The sequence below is a fragment of the Equus asinus genome, chromosome 7 (genome assembly GCF_041296235.1).
Source record: "Equus asinus isolate D_3611 breed Donkey chromosome 7, EquAss-T2T_v2, whole genome shotgun sequence".
In the NCBI taxonomy this organism is placed as follows: Eukaryota; Metazoa; Chordata; class Mammalia; order Perissodactyla; family Equidae; genus Equus; species Equus asinus.
Window position 1 is genome coordinate 26,435,794 of NC_091796.1, and position 13,590 is coordinate 26,449,383.

At 47.2% G+C, this 13,590-nt stretch overlaps 1 protein-coding gene across 10 annotated transcripts in view; it reads left to right on the forward strand.

Annotated features, from left to right (window-relative positions):
* Positions 1-7,860, forward strand: part of DYM (dymeclin) — a 374,085-nt gene extending 366,225 nt beyond the window's left edge. For all 10 annotated transcript variants that reach the window (XM_070513083.1, XM_044774709.2, XM_070513086.1 and 7 more), the window contains one exon: positions 5,537-7,860. In XM_070513083.1, the coding sequence (XP_070369184.1) occupies positions 5,537-5,686 (150 nt within the window). In that variant the 3' untranslated portion in view covers positions 5,687-7,860. The remainder of the gene's footprint in view (positions 1-5,536) is intronic.
* Positions 7,861-13,590: the final 5,730 nt, after the last annotated feature.

Consider the following 13,590-nt stretch of genomic DNA (forward strand, 5'->3'; position numbering starts at 1 on the left):
CTTCTTGGAGCCTATGTTCTAGTAAGGGAGACGAATAGTCCACAAAGTGAACAAATAAACAAGATACACACTGACTGTTGTGAAGGACGTAAAGCAATGAGCTGCGAAATGCCACTTCTGTTTTTATAGTGTGGTCATGGGTGAGGTGGGAAGTACCTGGCACTTGGGTGGCCTCAGTATATGTCACTTCCCCTGATCTCCCCTACTGGGTTGGCTCTGTGAGCTCCTAGAATAAGGCTTGGTGTCCTCGCTCCTGGATAACCTCAGCCACTCCAGGCTCATTCAGCTCAGGGGTTAGATGCCACACTCCTGGCTCCATCTTGAATGTTGTTGAACATGCCGCATAATCACACAGGAAGGCTGTGAACACCTAGGTCATGTTCCTGATGTCAGCTACGTCTTAGAAGTGACCCTCCCGTCCTCTTTACCGTAGCCATCAGCTCACATCAGGGCCAATCCTCCCTTCCAGTTGAGTTAACAGTGCCTGTGGCACAGGATTATCATGCAGATTTGAAGTCACACATTCATTCATTTAACTCATCATTCAACAACGACGACTCTGAGACAGAGAAAGAAGGCCGTTCTTCAGGACCTACCTTCTCTCAGTGACATAATTTCGTTCTTTAAAAATGTTTATGAAGATGAGTCTGTCACCTGTAAGCCATTTGTCAGCACTTGTGCCTGGGTTTTCATGCAGGGAGGCCCAGAGCCTCCTATGTTTCTGTTACTAAGAGTCAGGAAACAGGGTTGCCCAGTGAGGAGTGTCCATGTGGGTGGCATAAGAGAAACAGGCTTAGGACCAGGCCACTCGTGGTATTTCTAGTCTTTAGATTTGATTACTGAAAGTTATAAAATAAGAGCATACCTCACATTTGCATACTATTTTCATGTCAGTGATAAAAGCCAATGTTGATTGAGTGCTCACTCTGTGTTAGGCATTAGAGAGAGCTCTTTTACGTGGCTCATCTCGTTTGATTGTCACAACCCTGTGGAGTAGACAGGATGGTTAAATTCAAAATCTCAGAGTAAACTTTATCTCTTAAGAGCCTGAGTCTGAGTGAAGGTACAAGACTTGTCCCAAGTCACCCAGCTAATAAGGAATGGACTTGAGCTGCTCTTAAAAGCTGGGATTGTGTGTGTCTTACTCACAGCTATATGTTTAGTACTGTCCTTCCTACACAGTAGGCCCTCAGTAGATATTTGCTGAATGAATGAATGGGCTAAAATTCAAACTATCTGCCTGCCTTTCAAGTGCTTTTTCTAGTTACTTCAAAGAGTAAGTGAGTAACTATAGGGGCCGGCCCTGTGGCCGAGTGGTTAAGTTCACGTGCTCTGCTTCCGTGGCCCAGGGTTTGCCAGTTTGGATCCTGGGCACAGACCTAGTACCGCTCATCAAGCCATGCTGTGGTGGCGTCCCACATAGAAGAACTAGAAGGACTTACAATGAGGATATACAACTATGTACTGGGGCTTTGGGAAGATAAAAAAAATGAGTAACTATATGTAAAGTGTTGGGACGTGCCTGCCATGTAATAGGTAATCAGTTATGTTAGCTATAAATGTTGGCCATAATCTCAGAATTGATTATTGAGTTTTTGTGGAGAACTTCTATAGAAATAATCATTGGCCAACTTCAAGAAAAACTTCATAATAAAAATACATGTCTGCTACTGATAGGTGAAGTTTATGCTATTTTATTCTATTTTTTTATGTGCTATTATATGCTATATACCGAATAGTCTTACCACTCAGGCTCTCACCCCATGTTGAGACTTTGTTTATGACATTTACTCACTCCAGAACATTTACTCACTCCAGAGTGAGATGGATCATCATTGTGACATAAACTTGAGTCAAAGTGAAAACGAGGCATTTCCAGCTCCGTGACCAGGCGGTGGGAGGACAGTCATGGGGTGCAGGTGCTTTTCCTGGGGCCTTCTCCTGGATCTGCTGTGAGCGATCACAGGGCAGTCTTTGACTCATTGCTCTTTCTAGCTGAATACGTCATCATCAGAATTCCCCCAGAACCATGAGGGCAGGTAAACTCAGTGCCAGCGCCAAACGGCTCCTGCCGGAGTGTCTTTACCTCCATAGGAAGGAATTCTTAGGAAAGCAGCATGCTCATTTTCTTTCCCATCCCACCCTCCTTAGAGATACAGTGTCCTTTCCTCAGGCCCTCATAGGAAAACCTCCAAATATGTCACTGGGTGGAGAAAAGGTTTCACATCTTCCAGTTATTTTTATTTCTAACATCAGGAAGTGCATGCTACCAGCCACATGACCACATGGAAATGTAGCATGCTATTATTCCAGCTGAAAGAGGCAGTGTGAGGGCTCTGACCTTTTCAGACCACCACCTCTGTACCCCATGGCCTCCTCACTCCTCTCCAAGTCGGCATGAGGGGTTTTCTAAAGTTTGAGGCCGTTCTAAGAACTAGGACTTTCATCCTCATTATTAAGGGATGAATTTCTTTTCTTTTTCCAACTCAGTCCACCATCCTTTCTTGATTGTTAACGTCGTAGTGGCTTTGGTCATTTTTCTGAACAGCAGTGTGCTGGGTTCTGTGCATTCAGTGACAGGGCACAGAACTAACCCTGAAGGTACCAGGGGAATCCAATTCAAGGACCAAGCACTAGGATGCCTATGACTCTGGTGTCACTTTTCAAACTGGCTTTCCCACCCCGTCAGACCTGGGCTTTACCCCCAGTTCCACCCCACAGGCTGTGCCACCTGGACCCAGCCACTCAGCCTCTGCAGACCCCACTTCACCTTCCATCAGTGGGGTCTGCCATGTGGACCTTGGCGGGACATTGTGGTGACTGACCACAACGCTGCTTGTGGAGCTTCCAGACAGACTTGGTGTGCAGGGAGCGCTCAGTGGGTGGTAGCTACACCTGTTACTAAAATGCATATTTTTCACGGAAAAGAATATGGTCGTGTTGCTGCCTGTGAGACACCTGATTCCATGACAGAGACTTATTACCACCTTGAAGAACCCTGTCCCCCCACGCCTAAGAACCTTGTGCCAGGCGGAAGCAGCAGAGAGTATGAGAGGTGGCCCATCAAGGATGCCCAGGCCCCCAAAAGAGCACGCAGCCGCTGAGTGGTCATGGTGCATCCAGAGAATGCAGGCCCAGGGTGGGAGGCATTCAGGGGGACTTTGTGAGTGGATGACAAGGGAATAGAAAACTGGGGGACCTAATTAAGTCCCAGTCGTGTCAGTAAGTGCTGGAAGTAGTGCCACATCCCTGAGCTGATGAGACTTTGTTGGCCAGACTGACCAGAAGAGCCCAGTGGGAGAAGTTGTCCTCTAAATCGCAGTCGTTACCATTGCTGTCTGCGCACGCCGAGACTTCGAGCCTACGCTGGTGATGAGAAAGAGCTGACTGGAAACACCGATAGTCTGAAAAGTCTTAGGATTTCGTTAAACCAGAGTAGTTCGGCAAAGGCTTCTGGAGTATGGGCTACAGAGAGGATGAGGGAGCATCTAGGGTCATTGGAGGTGGGGTCACTTCGAGAATCCATTTGTGTCAATTCTGCATTGCCATGATGCCTTGGGAGCCATGGAGTGGAGTGGTTTTCATTAAAGACGTGATGGATGGGGATTGTACTGTCTGTATTATGTTGTAACATCCGTGACCACAGTTCCCTCCTTTTCAGGAATCCCTAGACACTTGTTTCAAAATTTAACTCAAAACTCATCTTGCCACAAAGCATTTCCTGCTTAACTCGGCCCCTCTCTCATCATTCTGGAACTCTGAGGATCCAGCACTTAGGTGTCTGGTCTTAATCGTTGTAAATGTTGTTTTAAAATTTCCATCACTCTGTGTGTGTGTGTGTAGGTCCCCTACCTACCCGCCTCTTTCCTTTTAATATCTTCTGAATCTACCTAACTAGTGTCATCCGCCTTGGTTCGGGCCATTTGCCCTCACCTGGACCAGACCCTGCCCCCGCCGCTGCCAGGTGCCCTCTAGTTCTCCGCGCTGTGATCGGAGTAGACCCCGCACAGAGCCTCTCTCTTCAGGTGGCCTCTCAGACCCTTCACTTGCTTTCCGGACCTTAGCGTGGAGGCCGAGTCTCCATGCGGCTCCTCTGCCTCCCCATCCTCCCGCCCCTGGGCCCGGCTCTCCAGGGCCTGCTCTTCCTCCGCCCCCTCTCTGCCCCCAGCAGTCACCTCGTGGCCTTCCCTCCGCGCTGCTCCCTCAGGAGGGACACACGTCCTTCCTCACCTGGCTGCCCCTCAACCACCCTCCAGCCTCTCGAGCCTCTTGTCCTTCCCTCTCTTACTACCTACTCTGTTATCATTTTTTTGATGTTGCTGCTGTGTATTCGTCTCTCTCCTCAAGAAGGCAGCTCTGTGAGGACAGGAGTGTGTGTGGCTGCTGCACCCTGTGTCCTGGGCCCTGGCACGCACAGTGACTGCTGGCGCAGAGTAGCAGACGCTCAGCCAATAGAATGAGTGAATGAATGACTCACGTAAGACAGTATACGGGAAGCACTGACCGTTGTACCGGGGATACAGTTGGTCCTCAGTATGTGATTGCTGGTGTCAGTGTTTCATTCAGTCATCGGATTGTCAAGTGCCCGGCCACTGTGGGGACACAGCAGCAAACAGAACAGATAAAGACTTCTCTGCTCGTCGCCGTGCCTGCTGTGTGCGCGTCTCCCCTCCTCTGTCAGCCCACTTCCTCAGCCCGCCCCACCCTCCTCTCAGGACGCTGTGGCCCCTTCTGTCCCCCCGGGACACAGGTCACTGAACGGCAGCCAGTCTCCCCCGAGTCACCTTGGCAAGGGAAGAGGCCAGGGCTGTCAGCAAACTCCAGCGCCTCCTCAGCCTGCTGGAGGAAGTGAGTCAGGAGGAAAACTGGAAGAGAAGCCCACATCCTGGTGATGGTGCTACCGAGGACCTGGGGCCACGTGCCTTCCCGCTTCCAGAGACCACGAGCGAGCGTAGGCTCAGCGCCTGGGGGTGTTTGTCCAGCTAGGCCGAAGCCCTTCCTGAGCCTCCGTGAGGACTCACTGCGGGCCCCTGCACAGCCGAAGCCATCACCACCGGCCGGAGGCGGAGGCCATGCAGCGCAGGTCAAAACTCAGGAATGGTGAGGGGAAGCCCTCGTCTCCACGGTGACTCCACCCTGGTGAGAAGGTGGAGTCCCTCGAGAAGAAGCAGCCCTCAGCACTGCGCAGAAGACCGTCTTCTCTGGAACCCCGTCTGCCACCCACGTGGGGCCGTTTCCCAGTGTGATGCTTCCCGTCCCACCCCTCCCCCATCCAGGTCCCTGCTGCTCTCAGCCAGCCGTCAGGAAAGTGACATTAGCTGACCGGGACGCGTGGGTGATTGACCTTCCTACAGGTAATTGGCATTCTCTCAGGAGTCCTTTGGACGCTGGGTCTTGTAAAGCCCCAGAGCTGTCAGCCCCTATACCAGTTAGGGGAGGTGGGCTCCCCACATGCCACACCGCCACTTAGGAACTGCTGCTGCTTTTGATTTGCCTGAAACTGTGAGATTATAAAATCATCTTGTTTTCATTGCAGAAATTTCCAGAATTAAAATTCAAATATGTGGAAGAGGAGCAGCCCGAGGAGTTTTTTATCCCCTATGTCTGGTCTCTGGTCTACAACTCAGCAGTGGGCCTCTACTGGAACCCACAGGACATCCAGCTGTTCACCATGGATGCCGACTGATGGCGGGCGCCGTCTCCCACCCTGACCCCCTCCAGCCGAGCAGCCCTTCTAGTTATTTTCTTTCTGGCGAACAGAACCAGACCGACTGCCTGGTGCATCTTCTATTAAAGAGCATCACACAGGCGTGTTTCCCTTGCACACTCGGATTTGGAGAATTGGTGCCAGTTGGCAGTAGATCACTCAGCTTAGATTGTAGTGCAAAAAAAGTTGGGGGGGGGGTGGCAATAATAAATGTAAAAACCTACCATTCCACCTGCAATTTTATTTCTAAACCAAAATTCTAGAGCTCTTCCAGGAACCCCTTGCCTTAGGCATATGACACTTCACCATACATCCTGGGATTTTGGGGGTTTTTTTTGCATGTTCAAGAATTTTTGTGTTGGTCTATTGTGTGTGTGTTTCTTTCAGTATTAAGAAATATCACTCTGCAAAGATGACAAGACAGGAATAGTAAGGAAATGAAGTCGTGTGTGTGCGGTTGCCTTTCAGAGGCCCACGTTTAATAACAGTCTGCCTGGGCAGTTGGATCGAAGCCGCTGGATGCTCTGTGTCTTTCCCTCAAAGACAGAGATGGCTCCTCCTCATGAAGCCAGGTTAGCTTTCCTGTGGGTTTGGCCTCTGAGCTGTAGCTGAGTTAAATTGGAGTCTAGCACAAATTAAGTTCATCTACTCTGTATTAATCATTGGGAAAAGAAAAGCTTCATTTTGAAAGCAGTCTTTTTTCTTCAACCAGACTAGGAGGAGGAAAAGGAGACCAATTTGGTTAATACGGTGTTCCACATGAGGTGAAAACCGTGTTCTGCTCTTCGTCTCTGACTTTGTTTATTTGCGCCTATGCGATCCTCGTGTTTGGTCCCTGAGCTGGAAGAAGGAGCTTCGGGGCTGCCCCGAGCAGAGCGGGCCCTGAGGCAGAGTGAGACGGTCCTTTTGAGTCACACTTTGTGTCCCCGGCCGCCCCTTCACAGTCTACATGAGGAGCCTGGTTTCCTTCTCAAAGATGGAAAAAGTGTTTGCTTTTTTGCGTAGAAAGCACATAATCGCAGATGACACCCAGCACACTGTGTTCAGCCTGCTGTGGTCTAAGCTGTATCAGGAACCAGCTTCTCTCCTGTCCCTGTGTCACTGGCCTGGAGCCCAAGTCATTTTGGTCCATTACTGTCTTCTCAGGGTGTGGGAGGAGCCATCTTCAGTCACACCAGGCTCTGGAACAGGTTAGAAACAGTGCCATCGCATCAGTCCATGTCTGTGTGACTGCCCCCCCGTGAAAAGCCTGGGCTGCTCCATCCTTCAGAGTAGGCCAGCCAGGCGGTCTCATTATCCTGGCGGGAACAGGGGCTGAAACCGAAGCTCCCCGAGGCTGACTGACTGGTGAAGGGCCATCGCCGAGGGGTGGACCCGGGAGGCAATGGCAGCCTGCCCTCTGCCTCCTCAGGCCTCTTACCTGTCTGCACGGATGGCTGGGCTCTCCTGCGGTTCACGTAAGGTCACGGTGGACAGGGCCTCAGACCAGCCGCTGAGGCGCATTAACGGCTTCTGCTTAGTCTAGCTTGTGGGGAGAGGCAGTTTGAAGGTGAGGGGAGCGATCCTGACAGTCAAGAGGGGGAAATGATTTGGTTATCATTTCAGGTAGCCATTATTTTTATTTCCTATGGGGGGAAATGATAATACAGCTTTAACTGGTTTCCGTAGCCTTTTGAGTTACTTCCTTGCCTTCAAACCAAAACACAAAATTTTGAAAGGGTTACGTGGAGCAACCGAGCCTCTGGTAGGACCGTGGAACCGTCCTCAGAGGCTGAGGCGTGGGCAGTGCTGTGAGACAAGCACTGGGCTGCAGGACTGTCCTTGTGACTTGGTCACAGAAGGTAAACTACCAAGGAAGCCTTGGTTGAGGGAATCCCACCGTCTCTTCCCCAGGCCACCTGGTTCACCGGGGTGCCCCCAAAGCCCCTTTCTCCAGCAGTGCCCTCTCCCTCCCCTCTATTTGAATTCACCGCACAGTAGAAGTGCTCACTGGCCTGAACGCTCAGCTGGGGCCGCGGCCTCAGAGGCCACCTGTGAATCCACGCACCCAGACCGCTGCCTCACTGCCTTGCCTCTGCAAGTCCACCAGGAGTCTCTTCCTTATTTTTGCGAAAGATTTATTACACAACAATAAATTTAAATGATAAACTTGAGTTAAGCTTGCGTTAATTTGCTGAGAGTTTTTCTTTGTTTTCCACAAAGTAAGAATGTGTAGAGTGAGACAATACAGGACCATCATGTGTTTGGATGGAAATTCACATCTGATTTTACCCAAGATACGAAGCCATTATTGCAGTGTGTCATCTCATCAACAAGGGGTTCTCCCACAACGTTTATTTTTAAAAGAATGGGCCCCTTTCGATAGCACCTTCCCTCTCAGGAGTTCAAGGCACTGTGTGAAAAGGCTTTAAATTCTAACTCTGGTCCCACACTCGCCCATTGCGGCTGGTGTCACAGGATCTGTGAACTGCCTTGCAGTGTTGTCATCACAGGCCGGCCACCATTCAGCGGTGCCGAGGGACGCGGGGGTATGAAGCAGCTCAAGGACAGAGACGGGGAAAGGAAAGGAAAGAAGGTCCCTGAAGGTGAGGCACAGAGAGTACACTGCACACACAGTCCTCACCTTTGGAAGGAAATCGCAGGAGCTGGAAAAGCGGAAGTTGTGGAGAGGAAGGCGCATAGGAGCGGCATCAGTCAGCACACTCAGCAGCTCCCTCAAGCTTGCTGAGATTTGCCCCAGAGAAACATTTAGTGGGTCCTGAATTTCGTATTCTTTGGGCAACATGCTGTCCTTAGGTTCTGGGGAGCCAGGGGTTTGCGTTAGGCATTAAAGCTCTCCCCATAACTGAGTCACTCTGTGCTCCTTTCCAGAGCCGTAAATTAGAGTGGTGGTACCTGCTGATACTTTGTAGGCTGGAGTTTGCAAGGTCAACCCTTTGGGTCTCTTAATTCCTTCCTAGGCACCATGCCTGCAGTTTAGTAGCTGCTGCTTGATAGTAGGACCTGACCCTTAGGCTTTCTGATGCCAGGTTCGGGGCTATTCCAGTGTCCTACATCACCTCCAGGGGTCAGGGAGGTCAGGGTTTCCATTCTCTGATGAAGAGCCAAGCTTCCTATGAATGCAAAAAGCGAGGCCTGGAGTATAGCACACGATCCATAGCAAATAATCTATTTTTATTTTTTAAGAACTCAAGGGATAAAATTTAATCTTGTTAGGGTATGTCCATCTGGAGTCCCTCCCTCAGAGCAAGAGAGATTCATCAGGAGCCCCCCACCACCTTGGTCAGGTCACGTATGGCAGCTTCTCCTCTCCTGACTTCACAAGGCTTATCAAAAGAACCAGCTGCTCAGACATGGCCTCTGCAATTAGCAAAAGCCACCCCCCCCGCCCAGGAAAAGTAGCCCCATATGACTAACCAGGCTCTCTCTCACCATCCTCTTAGCTCTGGGATGACGTCAAACGAAACTTGAAAATATTTTGACTTAGGGGCTGGCCCTGTGGCCTAGTGGTTAAGTTCGCACGCTCCACTTTGACGGCCCAGGGTTTCACCAGTTCGGATCCTGGGCGTGGTCACAACACCGCTCATCAGGCCATGCTGAGGTGGCATCCCACATAGCACAACTAGAAGGACCCACAACTAAAAATACACAACTATGTACTGGGGGCTTTGGGGAGAAAAAAGGAAAAATAAAATCTTTAGGGGGGAAAAAAAAAAACGTTTTGACCAGATTTCCAAGTTGTTCTTAGCTGGAGAGTTGGGCTGGATTACCTGGTCCCCCATTACTCTCAGTAGACTACACTTCAGGGGTACTGTAGCCTAGCTTCTGAATCAGCAGTCTCTGAGTGTGCATTGAGGTAAAATCGGGTTGGTAGTGCCCCCAGGTGCCTAGCGCATTCTCTCTGGAGGAAGTGAACTGTCATGAACTGACTATACCCCCTCAAAATTCGTATATTGAGCCCTACCCCCCAGTGTGATGGTATAAGGAGGTGCGGCTTTGGGGAGGTAATTAGGTTTAATGAGGTTGTGATGGTGGAGCCCCCATGATGGGATTAGTGCCTTTATGAGAAGACACGTGAAGGAGCGCTGTCTTTCTCTCCACTGTGTGAAGACATAGCAAGAATTGTGTGCAAGCCAGGAAGAGAGCCGTGCCAGGAGCCGAATCACCCATCACCTTGATCTTGGACTCTCCAGCCTCCAGAACCGTGAGAAACAAACGTCTGCTGTTTAAGCCGCCTGGTCTGTGGTGTTTTGTTACAGCAGCCCAAGCTGACTGAGACAGGAGCGTAACCCAAGGCCTCGAGTTATTTCTACAGCATTATAATCGGAAGTACACAGGTATATGAGATGACCAGATAATATGAATTATGTGAGTTAACACCATCAGAGAAAAAAAAGAAATGCCCACAATGTCCAGATACATCAGTCACAGAATTTGAAACAGCTATGCTTTCTGTGTTCAAAACCACGTGTTGCCAACAATTTCAGAGAATTAGAATCTATAAAAAGGGACCAAATGGAAATTCTAGAACTGAAAAATAACAAGATTTAAGAATAATTCGGTGGATGGATTTAAGAGCAAATTAGTCACAACTGAGAAGAGAATGAGTAAAATGAAAAATTCGGGGAAAAAAACACCAAATCAAAAAGGTAGAGAATAGAGAGTGAGAGACATGAAGGTTACAGTGAGGATGTCTGTCCTAAGTGTAGTTGGAATCTCAAAGGAGTAAAAGAATGGGATATTGAGGCCAGCCCAGCGATATAGTGGTTAAGTTCACACACTCTGCTTTGGCGCCCCAGTGTTCACGGGTTCAGATCCTGGGCGCAGACCTACACACCACTCGTCAAGGCATGCTGTGGAGGCATCCCACATAGAAAACAGGAAGATGGGCACAGGTGTTAGCTTAGGAGCAATCTTCCCCAAGCAAAAAGAGGAGGCTTGGCAACAGATGTTAGCTCGGGGTCCATCTTCCTCACACACAAAAAAGAATGGAATATTTACGTATGTAAATGCTGGCTGAGATCTTTTCCAAAACTCATGAAAGGTGTCAAGGCATAAATTCAAGAAGCCTCAAGAAATCTCAAGTGGGATAAATAAAACAGACAGTCCACACCCAGACACACCATGGTTAAAATAGAGCCAAAGAAAAGGAAATATTGCAAAGCTGCTGATGGTGGTGGGATAGAGAAAGGATTACCATCAAAGGAGCAACGGTTAAACTGAGAGCTGACTTTTCAGCAGAAACAGTGAAAGACAATGAAATAGTGCCTTTAAAGTGCTGAAAGAAAGTGACTGCCAACCTAGAAACTTCTAATTGGGGAAAATATCCTGCAAGAATGAAAAAGAAAGAAAGACATTTTTAGACATACAACTGAAAGAATTCATTAGCACACATACCCTAAGGGACCATTAAAAGAGTGATCAAAAGGCAGAATATGATGCTAAATGTAAGGACGTAGCTCCAGGAAGGATTGAAGAGCAATGAAAATGGAAAAGGCGCAGGTCAGCATAGATACTACATGAACCAATACATAAAATAATAACTACATAAAACTATATAAAACAATAATTGCGTCACAGAGTTTTAAATCCATATCAAAATGTTTGAAAGTACAGGTGTATAAGTAGGGAGAGCTTACATGGAGTTTGTGTTCTGAGTCCCTTGTATCAACCAAGAAGAGAGTTAAAAAGTCCCATCTAATAATAGACTTCTGGGGCCAGCCCGGTGGCGCAGCAGTTAAGTTCTCACATTCTGCTTTGGTGGCCCAGGGTTCACTGGTTTGGATCCCAGGTGTGGGCATGGCACCACTTGGTATGCCATGCTGGGGCAGGCATCCCACATATAAAGTAGAGGAAGATGGTCACGGATGTTAGCTCAGGGCCAGTCTTCCTCAGCAAAAAGAGGAAGATTGGCAGCAGTTAGCTCAGGGCTAATCTTCCTCAAATAATAATAATAGACTTCGGTAAGTCAAGGAGGCATGTTGTATGTGTGTAACTTTCAAGCTAATGAGGGTGGATGGAGTAATCAATTCAGTGGACAGGTTTAGGAGCTACAAAAGAGGATAAGAGAAGAAAAACAGAATAGTTGGGACAAATAGCAGGTTGTAAGAACTAGGTGGTAAATCCTTGATTACATTAAATGTAAATGGGCTAACACTCCAGTGGTGACAAAGATTGTCAGGTTGTTTGCAAGAGACACTTTTAAAACATATGAATTTAGAAATTTTGAAAGAAAAGGATGGAGAAATCTATACCCAGCAAACAGTAATCATAGGAAACCAGTATAGATATATTAATATTAAAGTAACTTTAAGGCAAGAAAAGTATTATTAGAAGTAAAAAGGGTCAATTCAGTTACCAAAAGGAAGTAATAATTCTACATTTGTATGCACTTGATAAAATCTCAAAATATGTAAATGTTGATAGAACTAGAAAATTTAGGCAAATGTGCATTTATAGATTTTAAGGCACTTGTTTCAGTAATTGATAGAAGAAAAAAGCATACAAAAATCAAGTTACAGAAAATTGAAGCAATGCCATTAGCAAACTTGGCCAAATGGATACACATAGAACACTACACTCAACGGCACCCTTTTCAAACACAAATAGCACATGTGCCAAAATTTGACTGTATGCTGAGCTGTAAAACAAGTCTCAACACACTTCAAAAGAACTCAAATGAAATATATTCTCTGACCACAATGCAGTTAAGCTGGAAATCGATTACAAAAAGATAATTTGATGACCCTCATACAGTTGGAAGTTAAATAGATTTCTAAACCTATCTGTCAAAAAAGAGATCATAAAGAAAATTTGAAATATTTTGAACTAAATAATGAAAATACCACATATCAAAACTTATGGAGAAAAAAGCTTGTGGGTTGCACATAAAACTATGCTAATAAATTTATATCTTTTTTTAATCTTTTTTTTTTTTTGAGGAAGATTAGCCCTGAGCTAACATCTGCTGCCAATCCTCCTCTTTTTGCTGAGGAAGACTGGCCCTGAGCTAACATCCGTGACCATCTTCCTCCACTTTATATGTGGGATGCCTGCCACAGTATGGCTTGCCAAGTGGTGCCATGTCCACACCCGGGATCCAAACCAGCAAACCCCAGGCCGCCGAAGTGGAACATGCACACTTAACCACTGCGCCACCAGGCCAGTCCCTAAATTTATATCTTTAAATGCACGTGTTAGAAAAGAAGAGGGCCAGCTCCAGTGGTCTAGTGGTTAAGTTTGACACATTCCGGTTCAGTGGCCCAGATTCAGTTCCTGGGCACAGACCAACACCACCCATCTGTCAGTGGCCATGCCGTGGCAGCAGCTCACATACAAAAAGAGGAAGATTGGCAACAGATGTTAGCTCAGGACAAAGATTCCTCAGCAAAAAAAAGAAGAAGACTGAAAATCAATTAAACAAACACCTCAAAATTTAAAAGACAGCAAATGAAAACCAAAAGCAAAAGCCAAAATATAGAACACAAATATAAAATAAAGGGAATCAAGAAAGAAAAAATTGGCTCTTTAAAACGACTAAGAGGATTGATAACCCTGTAAAAAGACTGGTCAGGAAGTAACGAGAAAGGGTGGAAGGGAGAAAGGAGGGACAGAGGAATAGCCAGTATCAGAAGTGAAAATGGGTGACTTACTTCAGATCAGACGTTAAAAATATTTGAGGATATTATGAATACTAATTTTAAATCTAGATGGCATGATCTTGATGATAATGGTGGTTACCTATGTCAAAACTAATCAAACTGTACACTTATGTGCAATTTTTGTATGTCAATTATGCCTCAAAGATGTTTTTAAACTTTGGATAAAATGAACAAATTTTTTTCTTTTTGAGGAAGACTGGCCCTGAGCTAACATCTGCTGCC